The sequence below is a fragment of the Carassius auratus genome, unplaced genomic scaffold (assembly GCF_003368295.1).
Source record: "Carassius auratus strain Wakin unplaced genomic scaffold, ASM336829v1 scaf_tig00214575, whole genome shotgun sequence".
Taxonomy (NCBI): domain Eukaryota; kingdom Metazoa; phylum Chordata; class Actinopteri; order Cypriniformes; family Cyprinidae; genus Carassius; species Carassius auratus.
The window spans coordinates 793,605-807,820 of NW_020527719.1; the positions used below are offsets into that span (position 1 = coordinate 793,605).

At 36.3% G+C, this 14,216-nt stretch overlaps 1 protein-coding gene across 1 annotated transcript; it reads right to left on the reverse strand.

The window, feature by feature from the left end:
* Positions 1-2,166: 2,166 nt before the first annotated feature.
* On the reverse strand, positions 2,167-10,723 carry LOC113092409 (mitoferrin-2). Its single transcript, XM_026258003.1, has 4 exons — positions 10,280-10,723; positions 6,174-6,402; positions 4,888-4,944; positions 2,167-3,810 (listed from the first exon to the last, which is right to left on the reverse strand). Exons 1-4 carry the CDS (start codon positions 10,643-10,645, stop codon positions 3,272-3,274), a joined length of 1,191 nt encoding a protein of 396 aa, XP_026113788.1. The 5' UTR covers positions 10,646-10,723; the 3' UTR covers positions 2,167-3,271.
* Between the last annotated feature and the right edge of the window lie 3,493 nt (positions 10,724-14,216).

The window sequence follows — 14,216 nt, forward strand, 5'->3', positions numbered from 1 at the left end:
ATGCTGTTACTTACCTGTTACATCATTAGGACATTATTGTGACAGCTAGGTTTTTACAAAAACCAAAAAATCAACAACAACAAAAAAACTTGCATCCCTAAACGTCTGAAAATTTAAGAATAAAAATTTAAGAAGAACACTTAAAAATAAATGCATGTTGTTGTATTCATGTAAAATATCAAACCGGAAAACATTTAAAATATTTTCCTCGAAAATGTTTACAATAAATGTATGCTTTTTGGATATTCATCTCCAACAATTGTTGCTTAATTTACAACTTTGAAAAAAAAAAAAAATGAAAAAAAAATGAAAAGGTTTTTTAATGTTTTTGAAAGAAGTCTCTAATGTTTCACCAAGGCTGCATTTGTTTTATCAAAAATATAGTGATTTTGTGACATTTTATTTCAACTTAAAGTGAAATATATATATATATATATATATTAAAAAGCAGTTTATTCCTGTGATGGCAAAGCTGAATTTTCAGCATCATTAATCCAGTCTTCAGTGTCACACGAGCCTTCAAAAATCATTCTAATATGCCGATTTGTTGCTCGATTTTTATTGGTTCAATTATTATAAATGGTTATTGTTGAAAACAACATTTGCTGCTTAATATTTTCATGGAAACAGGGATTATTTCAAGATTCTTTGATGAATAGAAAGTTCAATGAACTGCATTAAAAGAGAAAACTATTGCAACATTATAAATGTCTTTACTGTTACTTTTGATCAATTTAATGCACCCTTACTGAATAAAGATATTCATTTTCTACGTTCATTCTCTCTATATGAATACAGTATATACTAAGTTAATGGTTAATATAGTTCATATGATCATATTGCACCAGTGTGAACTTGAGGGCAACTGACTTCATACATCTACAAAAAATAAAGTCTGACCTTGACACCAGTTGCATGAAAGCAAAACACAAAAAAGTGAAGTTGGTTTTGAAAAACAGTGTGGTTTTGAGTATCCAATATACTTGCAAGGCCACATTAAAAGACTGCTGACATAAAAAAGAAGAAACATTTAACCCTCTTGTCCAGACATTAGCAGGCAGGTGAGATCTCCTCCACACTCCAAGCAATTGTTTGGAAACTTGAAGTCAAAGGTCACATGCGCACCTGCGTCTTAGACCAAACACTGAACTTGCCACCAACAGAGATCTTTCAGCTCTCACGACTTAGAGGTGCTGCTCCTTCATTCCCGAGGACACCAGCAGAGGAATTCCACAGACCACAGAGGAATTACTCGAAGTCATGTTCACTGGAAAAAAATCTGGTGTAGGATTTACTTTCCTACTTACCACAAATAATTACACAGAGACGGCAAGTAACACATTGACTTAAATAGAAACTTTTGAACTAGAAAGACTGGAAGAATATTTTCTTGTAAAATGAACTCCAGTTATCATTGTTTTTCTATGCACTACAGTCTATGTGATAGATAGCTTTTGAGATATTGAGCATTGATTAACTGAATCATCCTAGGAGGTAATTAACAAGAAACAAGTTTCTAAAAATAGAGGATAGCTACAGTAAAACTTTAATTGGAAATTTGTGATGCAAGCAATTACAGCATAAACCTAATGCTTGAATGCACATTGCTAAAGCAGTTATATCAATTATTCATATTTTATAATAGTTATATCAATTTTCAGTTGTCCAGTACAATTTTTGGGGGGCTGTAAAGTTATAAATTAAAAATTTTCCTGGCTTTACAAGGCAAGATTCCCATTCAGTCAATAAACTGACACTAAAATGTTTCTTGAGCACATATTATAATGATTTTTAAAAGTTCACTTGACACTGAAGACTTGATTATTGATGCTTGATTATTGAATTCTGCTTTGCCACCTTATGAATAAATTACATTTTAAAACATTTAAATTATAAAAAAAAAGTTGTAAATTGTAATATTGCAATTTTTTTTTTTTTTACTGTATTTTTGATCAAATGAAATGAAGCCTTGGTTAGACAGAGGCTTCTTTATAAAAAAAAATAAAAAATAAAAAATAAAACACACAGAGCTAGTGCATTATACTGCAGTGATTATTTTTTTACATACCAGTCGAAATTAATGTCAATCCAGAACATTCCATTAACTCCAAACTTGAATTATAGTATGATTAAATAAAGTGTATGAATAAATAATTAAACTCAGAATGACATCAGCCATTGCAAGCCAGGGAAATCCCTGCACTGCTAATTTATTGAAAGCTGAGGAACGGCCCATCAAATTTCCATCAATGAAACTCTTCACATGTTCAACTGCCAGGTGCGTTTCAGCTGAAACTCTCAAACACTAGAGCTCAAATTCTGTTCAGAGCAAACCAAAGTACATTGCAGTGTCAATCTAGAAATAATTCCAAATGACCAACTCTATATTCACTGAATTACTCAAAAGGACCTCAACAGATTAAATCAGAATCTAAATTTTAAATGACACTCCGGTCATGTGATCTGCAGGTCTAAGGCATTGTTGACTGGATAATACTAATGTTGGCCTGAAGGACTGTGTGTCTTCCTAAAGCTGTTACAGATCTATATACAGTGTCCCCTAAAGACCTCAAAACAATTTTTCTAGAAGTTATGAAAGGGGCAACCATCTCAGAACTTTGGGTCAACTGCAGGAACATTTCCCACAAGTGCTGACAAAAATCCACCGGCCAAATACTACAAAAATACCTCTAACATAGATATCTTTCATTATCTCTGAGTGCTATTCAGCCAGTGGAGGCAATAAATTACTGTACAGGTCTACATTCATCCATAAACAATGATTTTAATGATGTTTAAAATCCCAATTTGAATGTACAGATATGTCTTCACTTGTGCGTATTAGTTTTGGTTGGGAAAATATAAAAACAAAACAAAAATTAGGGTTCAGGTTTGCTGTTCTAGGTACTGTTTAGGAATTGGAGAAGTCTAGAGGCTCTAAACCCCACCCACAAACTTGAAGGATCACTCACTAATTAGCATAAAACGTCTAAAGAGGTATTTGACGCCCCCTTGTGGAAGGTGTAATTTGGGTTAAGTGCAAAGTAGTGAACAAAAACTTGAGCCTTCACAGTGAGAACTTGGGTCATGATTAATAGTTGAATCATACAGGAAAGTTTCACTATTAAATGCCAACTGAATGGAAGTAAACAGACATGAGTGTTTGGACTCTATATGTGCGTGTCATTTATTAAATCAGTCCTTTTGCAGCTCGAGTGTTTATCTGGTTGGTTATGCCAGAGAAAGCCAAGGTCAGGCCAGCTGTGCGCGCTTACTTCTCTCCGTCCCTCTGGATCCTGCGCTTCTCGTGCTGGTGTTTGGTGATAACATTCTTGAAGAACTCGTAGACAGACCAGCTGATGGCAGTCGAGGGCATCTGGTATATGACCCTGGCCTGAACGCCTTTGAAGTAAGCGGGAAGGCCGCCAAGCCTGTAGACAGTCCGGAAGGCATGGCCGAGGCCGGTGATGTGTCTTCCGCTCTGACTGACGGAATCGAGCGCCAGAGACTCTTGCGTGTTCAGCAGCGTCTTGCAAACGTCCAGTGGCGTGGTGGCGGCGGCGGCAATGGCACCCGCCAGCGCGCCCGACACCATGTGGGAGGAGGGGTTGTAATGTCTTTGGGGGTTCAGCAGCTCTTGCAGATATTCGTAGGTCATGAAGTGCAATGCTTGGAATGGGATGTTCATGGTGAGCTGCGTGGTGTAGCTGCGATAAAACGCCAACGCCCCCTCCTGCTGCCACACGCAACGCATACAGTCCAGAACGCCACGGTATGGCGAGTTAAACATCTGCATCCTCTGCTTCACCACTGAACGAGACAGTCAGACAGGAAACAAAAATGAGGACAGGAAGGGGACCATTAGGCAAGTGCAAAAAGCCAGGTCATGACTGAAATACAGTAGGCCGATCAAAGCAGAAACGTCCGGCCATGAGCGGATCAAACGCGCCTCCTGTCTGACCTACAGTCAAGCGGTCTGCAGGGAACAGACGAGGCGACTGAGAGCAGGTGTCTATGCAAGGTCTCAGTCTGCCACCTGCGCTGATTAACCTTGAGCCTCAAGAGTGCAGAAACAGACACTGCTGTCAGACTGAGATTTGGCCCACTTGGGAATTTCGGCTAATGCTACTGTTTCAACATCGCACAACTGTTAATTAGAACAAGGACAATCTGCTCCCTCAAGGCTGTCTTTTGGAAATGTGTTTTTTTTTTTTGGTGAAATGTGCCAGGAAATTAGATCTTTTCTGCCATCTCCTGGCTGGGAGCACACAGTAACTTCCAGACCAAGAGAGTCAAAGTTTTCTTGTTAGTAGGGCTGCAACAACTACATTTTTTATTATTTGGAGAGGAAAATTGGGCAGGATGTGGAATAACATGCTATTTTTCAATACAACGGAGAAATTAAATTAAATAAATATAACAATATTCATCATTGCAGCCCTAGTAATTAGCAACATATTTTTTACTTATTTAAAGTAAAAGTTTATTCTTTCTGACCTTTATTCACCTTTAAAACATGGTGATGGTACTACCACGCACACATATAACTACATACAGATATAAAGTAGAACAATAACATACACTACTGTTCAGTTTGGGTTGTCAAATGTCTCTTATGCTCACCAATCATCCAGAAAAAAAAGTTAATTTGAAATATTTTTTTTTTTCTTAAATAACCATGTGGTGCAGCATTTACTTGAAATTCAAATCTTTTCTAACATTATAAAATGTATTTGCTGTCATTTTTAATCAATTTAATACATATTTGCGGAATAAAAGTATTTATTTCTTTAAAAAGTATTTAACCCCAAAAGTTTGAATAGTAGTGAATGGCATATTAAAATCTTATTATTTTTTTATAGGAAGTAGAGATTAAAGCAAAAATACCTTCAGCTGGATTCATTGCAGCATCATGAAGCAATGTGGCAACACATCCAGCAGCCCCTGTAACACATCCCCTCAGACATTAGCACCAAAATTAGAGCATGCACACAGACCGGATAGTCACTGGACTTAAAATACAACAATCAGTTATACAGACAGATCAGATCACAGTCAGACAAGAACTGTGTCCTGAACAGCCACCAAATACCCCCTATGATTTAAGAGAGAGATTAGGATTGACTGGATAAACTCTGGGGAATTTAAAGTCAGGAGAGAAAGAGTCTTTTGTTCAGGATACTGGCATTTACTTCACTCATCATGTCTCTGTTTTATGATAAGAAGCAAAAACTGCTACAGCTTCTGAGTCTACAATCTTAATCCCAAGGTGCTAACAGGACATGAGACATCTGCCTTCAAGCTATGACTCAAAAAACTTACAGAAGCACACTGAAGTATCATAGTGTCTAATCATTTTCATTCCTTTTCAGTGAAATCTACTGGTAAATGGTAACATGCCAGCAGTTACTTACCACCCTTTCACTCTGACCTGGAGGAAAGAGAAAAAAAACAGACACTACACAGAAACACCAACAACGACTTCCACTTTGAGCTCTAAAACTAAGTCTAAGCAGCATCACACCACTATCTGACATATGCAATGATACAATATAAATGCAATCAATTCCCAAATTTCTCTACAGATAATAAAAATATTTTTAATTAGAATTAGAATTAGAATATGGACAGTTAAGTTTGTGTAGTGACATTACATTAGCTTTAGCTTTAAAGGTATTACAACAAAGTTAGCAATGCAATTCAGTTTAACAAAGTTTTGCACTGATTCTTTGCCAGATGTTAAAGATACAACCTGAAGGTATATCATTAAAAACGTGGATTATTCTTTGCACGTTCAAAGATTTACTACCCACATGATGATCTTCTATATTTATAGCTGCTGTCATGATATTGGAGAGGGGCAGTTTTGGCTATTTTGGGACTTGACCTCATACTAGAAGGACATTTTAAAGAGTTCATGACAATACATGATTCATACAGATAACGCAGCCACTGCCAAATAACTAGTTCCAGAATGTTTATGGCTTTAAACCACTGCCGATCTTCACTTAATTTTAACAGTCATTGCAACTAAAATGTTAATAAAGTTAAAAAGGCCTTGTGAAAAAGCAAAAAAGATTTTAGAATATTTTAAGCCAATTCAAGCCATTATTAGAATTGTGGGTAAGCTGCTGAGAGGAATTAGTAGGACTGATGGGCCGGAAAACTGGTACCGTTCGCCAAATGACTGTTCGCTCCCGGATGGATGATATCACTGAGGACCTTTTTCAACCTTTCGTAACAGGCGAAGTATAGTGCGTGGGCTGGCCCCGCCCCTACAGCTGTAACATTCAGACCCCTGATTGGCCTCCAGATTCCCTCCGTCCTCACGATTTGCCACAAAGCGTCCATCACGTTACGGTAGCGGGCAGCTGGCTCTGGCTGAAGGCTCTGCATGCGCGTCTGCAACAAAAAACAATTGTTTAAACTTACAAGCCCTACTATTTAGATTAAACTATTAGTATAAATACAGGCATTAAAAACAGGGATTTTCAGTTCACATTTGTTCTTGGACTTGTGGATTTTCTTCAAAAAAAAAAAAGGGCAAAACATTTTTCAATAATGATAAAAAAAGCTTTAATGTATATATATATATAATAAATACATTACACATTCACAATCCCACATTTGCAGCAAAACATTTCACACAGCTAGAAAATATTTTATACGCAATATTTATTATCTCAAACCTGCAACAAAATATAAACCAATGCAACACACACAATAGTGAAAAAATAATTAAGTGTGAATATTTATGAATTTTACGCCACATAGCAAAGTCATTGGATCTGTAGACCAGAACTGAAGTTTGCAGCAATACGGTCACACGGGGACATAATCTAACCACCTAATCTGCTTTTCCTGTGGATCTACAGTATCACCTGACATGCATGTTAACAGTACCAGCTTCTACAGAAACACCGGCATTGACTCAACAGTGGAAAAATCTATGTGCTTAGTTCTTAGTAATGTAAATGGTTGCCCAACACACTTCACAGATACACTGTGGCCTTGAACGTACCACAAAAGTCATGTTTGAACTGACATGGTCAGCATGGTTGAAAACGTTAGTTCAGAACGACAGCTGCAATGTGGTGAAATTCAAGATGCCTGCTGTGGCTACATGAGAAACGTTATTCATGCAAGGAAACAATACTTCCAATAAAAGGCCCGGGAAATAATCATATTTGCCAATAAATCATATCTGAAGCCAGTTCCTCATGACAGGGGAGTGTGGGACCACAACCTCCATCAGGAAGGTTCAAGATTGCTCTTCAAACGCTTGGGAATGCCAAATGGGCCAGGGAACAGAGTCTTGTACAAAACAGAAAACTGGTCTTTTAATGCATGGAGTTCAACTATTTAATTTCTATCAGGAAACAGCCTACTGAGATTAAAGGTTAGTTCACCCAAAAATTAAAATTTCCATGTTCTACTCACCCTCAAAGCATCCTAGGTGTACGTGACTTTCCTCTTTCAGAAAAATCAAATCGGAGTTATATTAAATTGTCATTGCTCTTCCAAGCCTTTCAATGGGGTAAGCGGGTGTTTGTTGTCAACAGTTCAGAAGACGTGAAATAAAGTGCACACATCTGTAATAAAACATCCCTCACAAAGCTCCAGGGGGTGAATAAAGGCCCCCTGTAGTGAATCCATGCATTTTTATAAGATAAATATCCAGAATTTAAACGCAATAAAAAAAAAATTCTAACATCTGCTGACTGTGGGAACCAGAAGATGTACAGTACTTCAAAAACTATTAAAAAAAAAAAAAAAGTTAAGAAAACGTAGTTTAAGGCAACCAGCTTCAGCGGAGCAACTTTTTTTTTTTTGTATGAACTGAAAACAAGTTTAGAAAACTCAAAAATCTGCTGAAGCTGGGTGCCTTGAACTTTTACAATTTCTCAACTTTAGATTTTTTTACAGTGAATCTGTAGTACATTTACCACCAAGAAAACAATGTACAAGAGCTATGAGAGCAAAATGTGCTGGGACCAGAACAAAACAAACACTACCAGTACAAAGAGTTCCCATTCTTTTTGACCAATCAATTTCTTTCTTTTTTTTTTTTTGTCATTAGTGATTACTGGATAAAGATTTTCAGAATTAAATATTATATTTTTAAAGGCCTAAATGAATGAATGAATGGACCGTGGTAACTATGAGGTTAGGAAGACATAAAAGCAGCTCCCCTATTTTTTTATTAATTAATTTAGATTCACAATTAGTAATATACTTTTTATACACGAAGCAACAGTGCCAACGTTTACAACTAAACAAAAGAATCCACAATGAATCGTATAATGTCACCTTAGATAATGTCACATTAACAATTAAACAACATCGCTGCTGCTATACCAAAAAGCATGTTTTTATATAATAAAAATGTGTGGTTATATAATAAAGCCCCAAAGGTGATATCTGAATTTATAATCAGAAAAACAAAACAAAACAAAAATACATTTCATGGAAAAAAAAAAAAAAACTTCTCTTCAGTAAAGGTTTCTCAACTTTGGAATATGTTACAAAATGAATTAAATGAACACAAGGTTTTTACGCTGTTTTATATTAATGGTGAAGGGCTGGTTTAAACCAAAGCATAACTGCACTCATTTTAGTAAATTACCAATTACATCTGCACTTTATTTTTAATTATATTGCAGTTGTTTTTTTTTTTTTTTAGAAAAGTCTATAAAAAGGTACAACTTAGTCTGTGCTGTAATCTATACTTGTATGTATAATGCATTGCTTTTATTTTATTTGTTTATTTTTTGGAAGGACTGAAATCAAGTTTTTGTCCCCAATACAAATAAATGAATAATGGACTGTACAGATGCTGTAGTTACTTCTAGTTACACTTCTTTGTGATTCTCTTCTCTAAATAGCGACAACGTGCAGTGTGCCACACTGTGTGCTGTTCAGAGTTTTAACTTGACCTTTGACTTAAGTGTAAACAGAATGTACTGTTAGCTTTACCTTTCCTCATCACTCATACTGCTGTGAATCAACCTCATGGAATTTCCATATTTTGCAAAGAAACGGATTACAATTAAAGTCAACAAATAAGTGCTCCAATCCAACGTTACCACTAACATATTTCCAAATCAAACAAGACATTCAACAAGAACAAATGTGGGCTGAACTTTATACATTAAAAACGGAGGTCTCTGACAGGTAAATAAAGAGGTGGATTGAAATCAGTCCAGAAGCAAGGAAACAGCCCTACATACAGGCTGGTACTAAGTTTTATACCATGTATTTAAACAGTAATAATAATAATAAAACAACTGTTAAAATACACAAAAGAGATCAGTGTTTTCTTGGATTACAGTCTGGACTGTCCCATTTGAGAGGGAACACCTGTGAAGGACAAGTGTCTTTGTCTCTAAAGAACCCTTCACTTCATCCTGACAAGAGCAGCTGAACACTCAAAGTAATACTTCCTTACAGTTTGCCAATGGCATCTTGATCAGTACATCCAGCAAACACTTCTAATGCAAAACAGCTTCAATGACACATGAAGTGAGGTGTCCTGTTTAGGGAAATGCAGTTATGCAGTCTGAGAATCGGTCTAGTAGTTACACATCTAGTAGCATATCAAAGACGTGCTATTGCGCATTGTCAAATACATGATACAATCCCAGGTAATATACTGCCATTGTTTTTATAAAACAAAACTCAGGAGACTGCACTGCATTTGAACTACAAACTCAATGCGCATGCCCGTATCCCTAAGCAGCGTCAACAAGGTCACGTGGTTTAGGAGCGCAGAAGCCACGTGTGACCTTCCTTTCTCGTGTTCATGTTTCATAATGACACCTCGCAGACACACATGTACTACAATCACACCAAACCACAGGATACAGTCAGACCACTATCCACAAAACAAAAAACGAGGCATTCAGTTGCTGGTGGAATTGCATGCTTGGGACTTTAGTTAGTTACTACTAGATCAGTCTAGACAGAATTACAGTAACGTTACACTGGAGAGATTACATGACTAAAAATGATTCTTAACTTTAATAACTGCTATGAATATGAAATGCAATTATTATTTCTGTATGTAGACAAACAACTATAATCCGAGAAAGGAGCAGATGGAAACTATATTGTCTGCAAAAGCATGAAGACTATAATAAAGAGTCTGGAAATCACACAGGGGAACTAACTCGACCTTGCCAGCTTGTCGGATCTTTCATGGGCCTTCTGGTCACATTGACTCTAACGTTACCTGAATTCTTTATATAACTCTTGCTGTTTTACAACTGCGTTTATTTACCTTGACACAATCAATAGGGAACATCAGGCAATGCTCCATGATTCCTGCCACTGCCCCTGCCAACATGTGCGTGCTGGTGGAGGCTCCCTGGGGCAAACCCTCATAGTCCGGTTCCGAGGAATCATTGGCCTCCTGGGAGCCATAGAAATGTCCAACATGAAGCTCCGTTTCCCCTGCTATACGAGGTGTCAAAGTGCCGACTAGACTTTTGGAAACACCCCAGAATCTGCCGCCAAGCCAGTGTATCTCCGCACCCGCGGAAGCCCCGGCCACCGCGGCATCGCCGCCCGATGTGTCCGCTGTCATCCGCCGCCTTCGCACAAAACCATCCGCTTCCATTTGCAGCACCCAATCCTTTAAAATCATGCGTTCCACGCCCGATGTTTACGTGTTCAACTCAGGCCTCTCCCGCCTGCGCACCGGGGAGAGGAAGCGTCCCGTTCGGCTTCGGCTAGAACTGCGCAGCAGGCGGTGACTGACAGAACAGGCCGCGAGGGAAACGGAAACGCCCTTTCGCTGTGTCCTGAGCTGTGATTGGAGGAAGCCATTGTCATTCAATTCAGAGCGCGCGCAGTCGATATTTATGGGATACAGTGACATAACAGCGTAACACCTGAGTCAGAGATGGGAAGCTCTTTTGAAACTCTTTTTCGCGACTCGTTCTTTTGAACAGTTTGTTTGAAAGAAGCGTTCAAAAAATAAATTAAATAAATAAATAAATAAATAAATTATTTCCCAAAAAATACGTTCCATAATGAACAAATACATAAATAAAAAATACTTGACCTTGACATCCTGGCGTGGATATATTTCTTGCTATATATAGGCTATGGAACAAAAACGTGATTCATTTGTTAATTATACCACACACACGACCAAAAATGGCAAAATATATAAAAATCGTAATTTTTATGGGAAAAATCATAATATGTTATAATAGAATGTATAGAATAGCCTACTTGAAAATGTTTCTCAAATTCTCCAGGTCGGCTATTTTGGTTAATTTATAATAATAATTATTATTGCTGTTGTTGTCTATTTTTACTGTGTATTTCTTTAGATGTTACTATTATTGTAACAGTAATACACAGTGTTAAATTCCTATGTAGCCCATATGAACATTTTCTTTTTCTGCAACTAAAATACATGCTTTTTTTGTAACATTCTTGTATAAGTTTTATATTAATATTAATTTATTATTACTATTATTATTTAAAGGGTGTGTTTCGTATTGCAGCGCTGATAGATTTCCTAAAAGTCAGTTAGTGTCAAAATGGAATTTGCATTTATAGTAAACAACACCAAAATTAATTTACATATTTTTACTGAAAAGGTTTTTGCATGTTTCATAAAATATTAAATGCATAAGAAAATTAATAATACTGTGGTGCAATTTTATTTATTTATTTATTTATTTATTTATTACTTTTACATCACTAACTGGTATACTTCATTGGTTTCTTTATAACTGCTAGGACTGATTCAGTCTAATTCATTGTTCAGAGTGGTAGAATTAAAAGTTTTGTCTCGCATAAGCTGCACCCAACGTCGAAAAACAAGAGGTTATAAATTAAAAACTGAGGCATATGGATGCATTACATAATTAAACAGTGTTGGCTTTAGGATTGAAGGTCAAATCCTAATATCAACAGAAACAAGTTGATTTGCTTGTCCTAACTGGTCATTTACCCTCATCAGGCCGGTCTGATGTGACCAGCTTAAATCAACTAGCGAACCAGAATATATTTTATTTTAAATTTTCTACATATATCAGCAAATTTCATGTAGCTTTTATGCTTTTCCATTATAATTACACAATTTCCATATAGGCCTACTAGCTATTGTTAGGCATGACATTTTTAAAGTGAGATTTTGTACCCCAGCTTATGTACAGTATCCATCACTCTCATTATCAAAATGTTGTGTAGGCCTGAAAAATAACAAAAATCATAGTCTTCAGACAATAAGTAAACATCAGCAACACTATCATTATCTTTATCTCTTTGGAAGAAAATTAATTAGGCTGCCCAACAATAACCTAATTATACTTTAAAGCAGGACCATTTTCAGCTTATTTAATTTTGGCCGTGAGCCCATGGTGTAGAATTTCTGCCGACAAAGGGAATGAAGTGTTAATTTTCGCTTACAAGAAGAAAATTCCATGGCCTTGATCAAATTAACGTTGACTGTGTGTTATCCAGATGTGTTCCTTCAAGGAAAGCCAAGCTGGCGTGCCTGTAGAGTATCTCTGTGTCTTGACCATAATTGACCAAAATAGAGGTGTCGGGAAACCCTAGATTATCTAATAGCAGGCTACTTTATTTCTTTTCCTTCTGAGAACCTGAATCAATAGGAGTTGATTTTCACAGCATAAGCAAAACAAATAGAAGTTAAAGGATATTGTATACTGCGTCACAGCAATTACACATAATATAGACTCAAATTGAGTTTCTAATTCATTTAAGGCCTAAGCTTTGGTTATCTTCGGTTACTTGAGTGAAATGCACAAAGCCACAGACCTCCTGCTTTTCAAATGTGTCTCTAAAAGCTGTCTGCAGTCCCATCAGCAAGATGTTGATGCATCATCTCCTATCATATTTAGCATAGAAAGAGAACCACTTATGATCTCTTCAGACGGGCTCTTCAGTCAAGATGATTTCTCTTAGCTGAAGAGAACATTTCTTAAGTATGGCAAGGCTTTGAAGTAACTTTATTTGACATGTCTTATAATGGAAAGAGACAATATTCAAAAGGCTTTGAATTAACTATGACCTCCCCATCTTAAATAGTCAATGATTCATGTTAACGAGATATTAATTGATGTAAAAGGCTGATACAGAAGTAGTAAATCTCAACACCATACATGTTAATGAGGTATTTATTGATGTAAAAGGCTGATACAGAAATGGTCAATCTCATATGCATTCTTTTGTAAACATTTAGTTAATGCATTCACTAACATGAACTAACAATTAACAATATTTTTACAGCATTTATTAATCATTGGTCATCTTATAAAAATATGATTGTTTGTGTTAAGTCACTATGCGGCTGTAATGGTTGGTAAATGCTGAAAATAACATTAAGATAATAAATGTATAATAAATGTTGAATGGCTTAATGTTGTAGTGTTCATTTCAGCTAATGTAAATAAATTAAACGTTAATAAATCATACATGAATTAAAGTACTAATACATAAAAAGACTTAGTTGATCATAATAAATAATAATAAATCGTCTAGATTCTTAGCTAAATTATCTGTTGAGGCTGATATAGAATGAATGCTTCCTCTGTATTATGAAAACCCAAAGTCTTTGCCGCCACCTACTGGAATAAAATGTGGCTTTATTCTTTCTTTCTTTCTTTCTTTCTTTCTTTCTTTCTTGACTTCTCACTGGACACAGAAATGATGAAGATACAGTAAACAACTTGTACTTATTTTGTCCAGTTTTATTTTGTTGATCACATGTTTACAAATTCAAAGATCACAGGCGTGCCCCAAACAGGTGATATCTGTTTATCTTATTCATAATCAGTTTTCACACTGGTCTAAGAAGCCGCTTTAAGAAGCAGCTCAATACAATGGAGCTACTGTAGCTCTGTCTTGTGCCTCTGTCTTGTGATTTTTTCCTTGCGCCAGGGTATTAATAGACAAACTCTTTCAATACCTTGTTTTGTCTTGATATGCACTTTCATTGCACACTTTTAAAGAAGTGGAACACTATCATTCTGTTAAGTGTTTATATCGAGGCCTACCTGTAGGTGGCTTTCCTACTTTCAAGTAAAGATTATAAAACAAGGTTAATGTCTTATAGGTTAATGTAAAGACTTGGTTTATTTAAAGAGCCATTTGACCATCAAGCTTTCTACTTAACTTTGTACCTTGGTCTAACACTGAAAATGTTCTCAAGATGTTCCATGTGACTTTGAATAGGC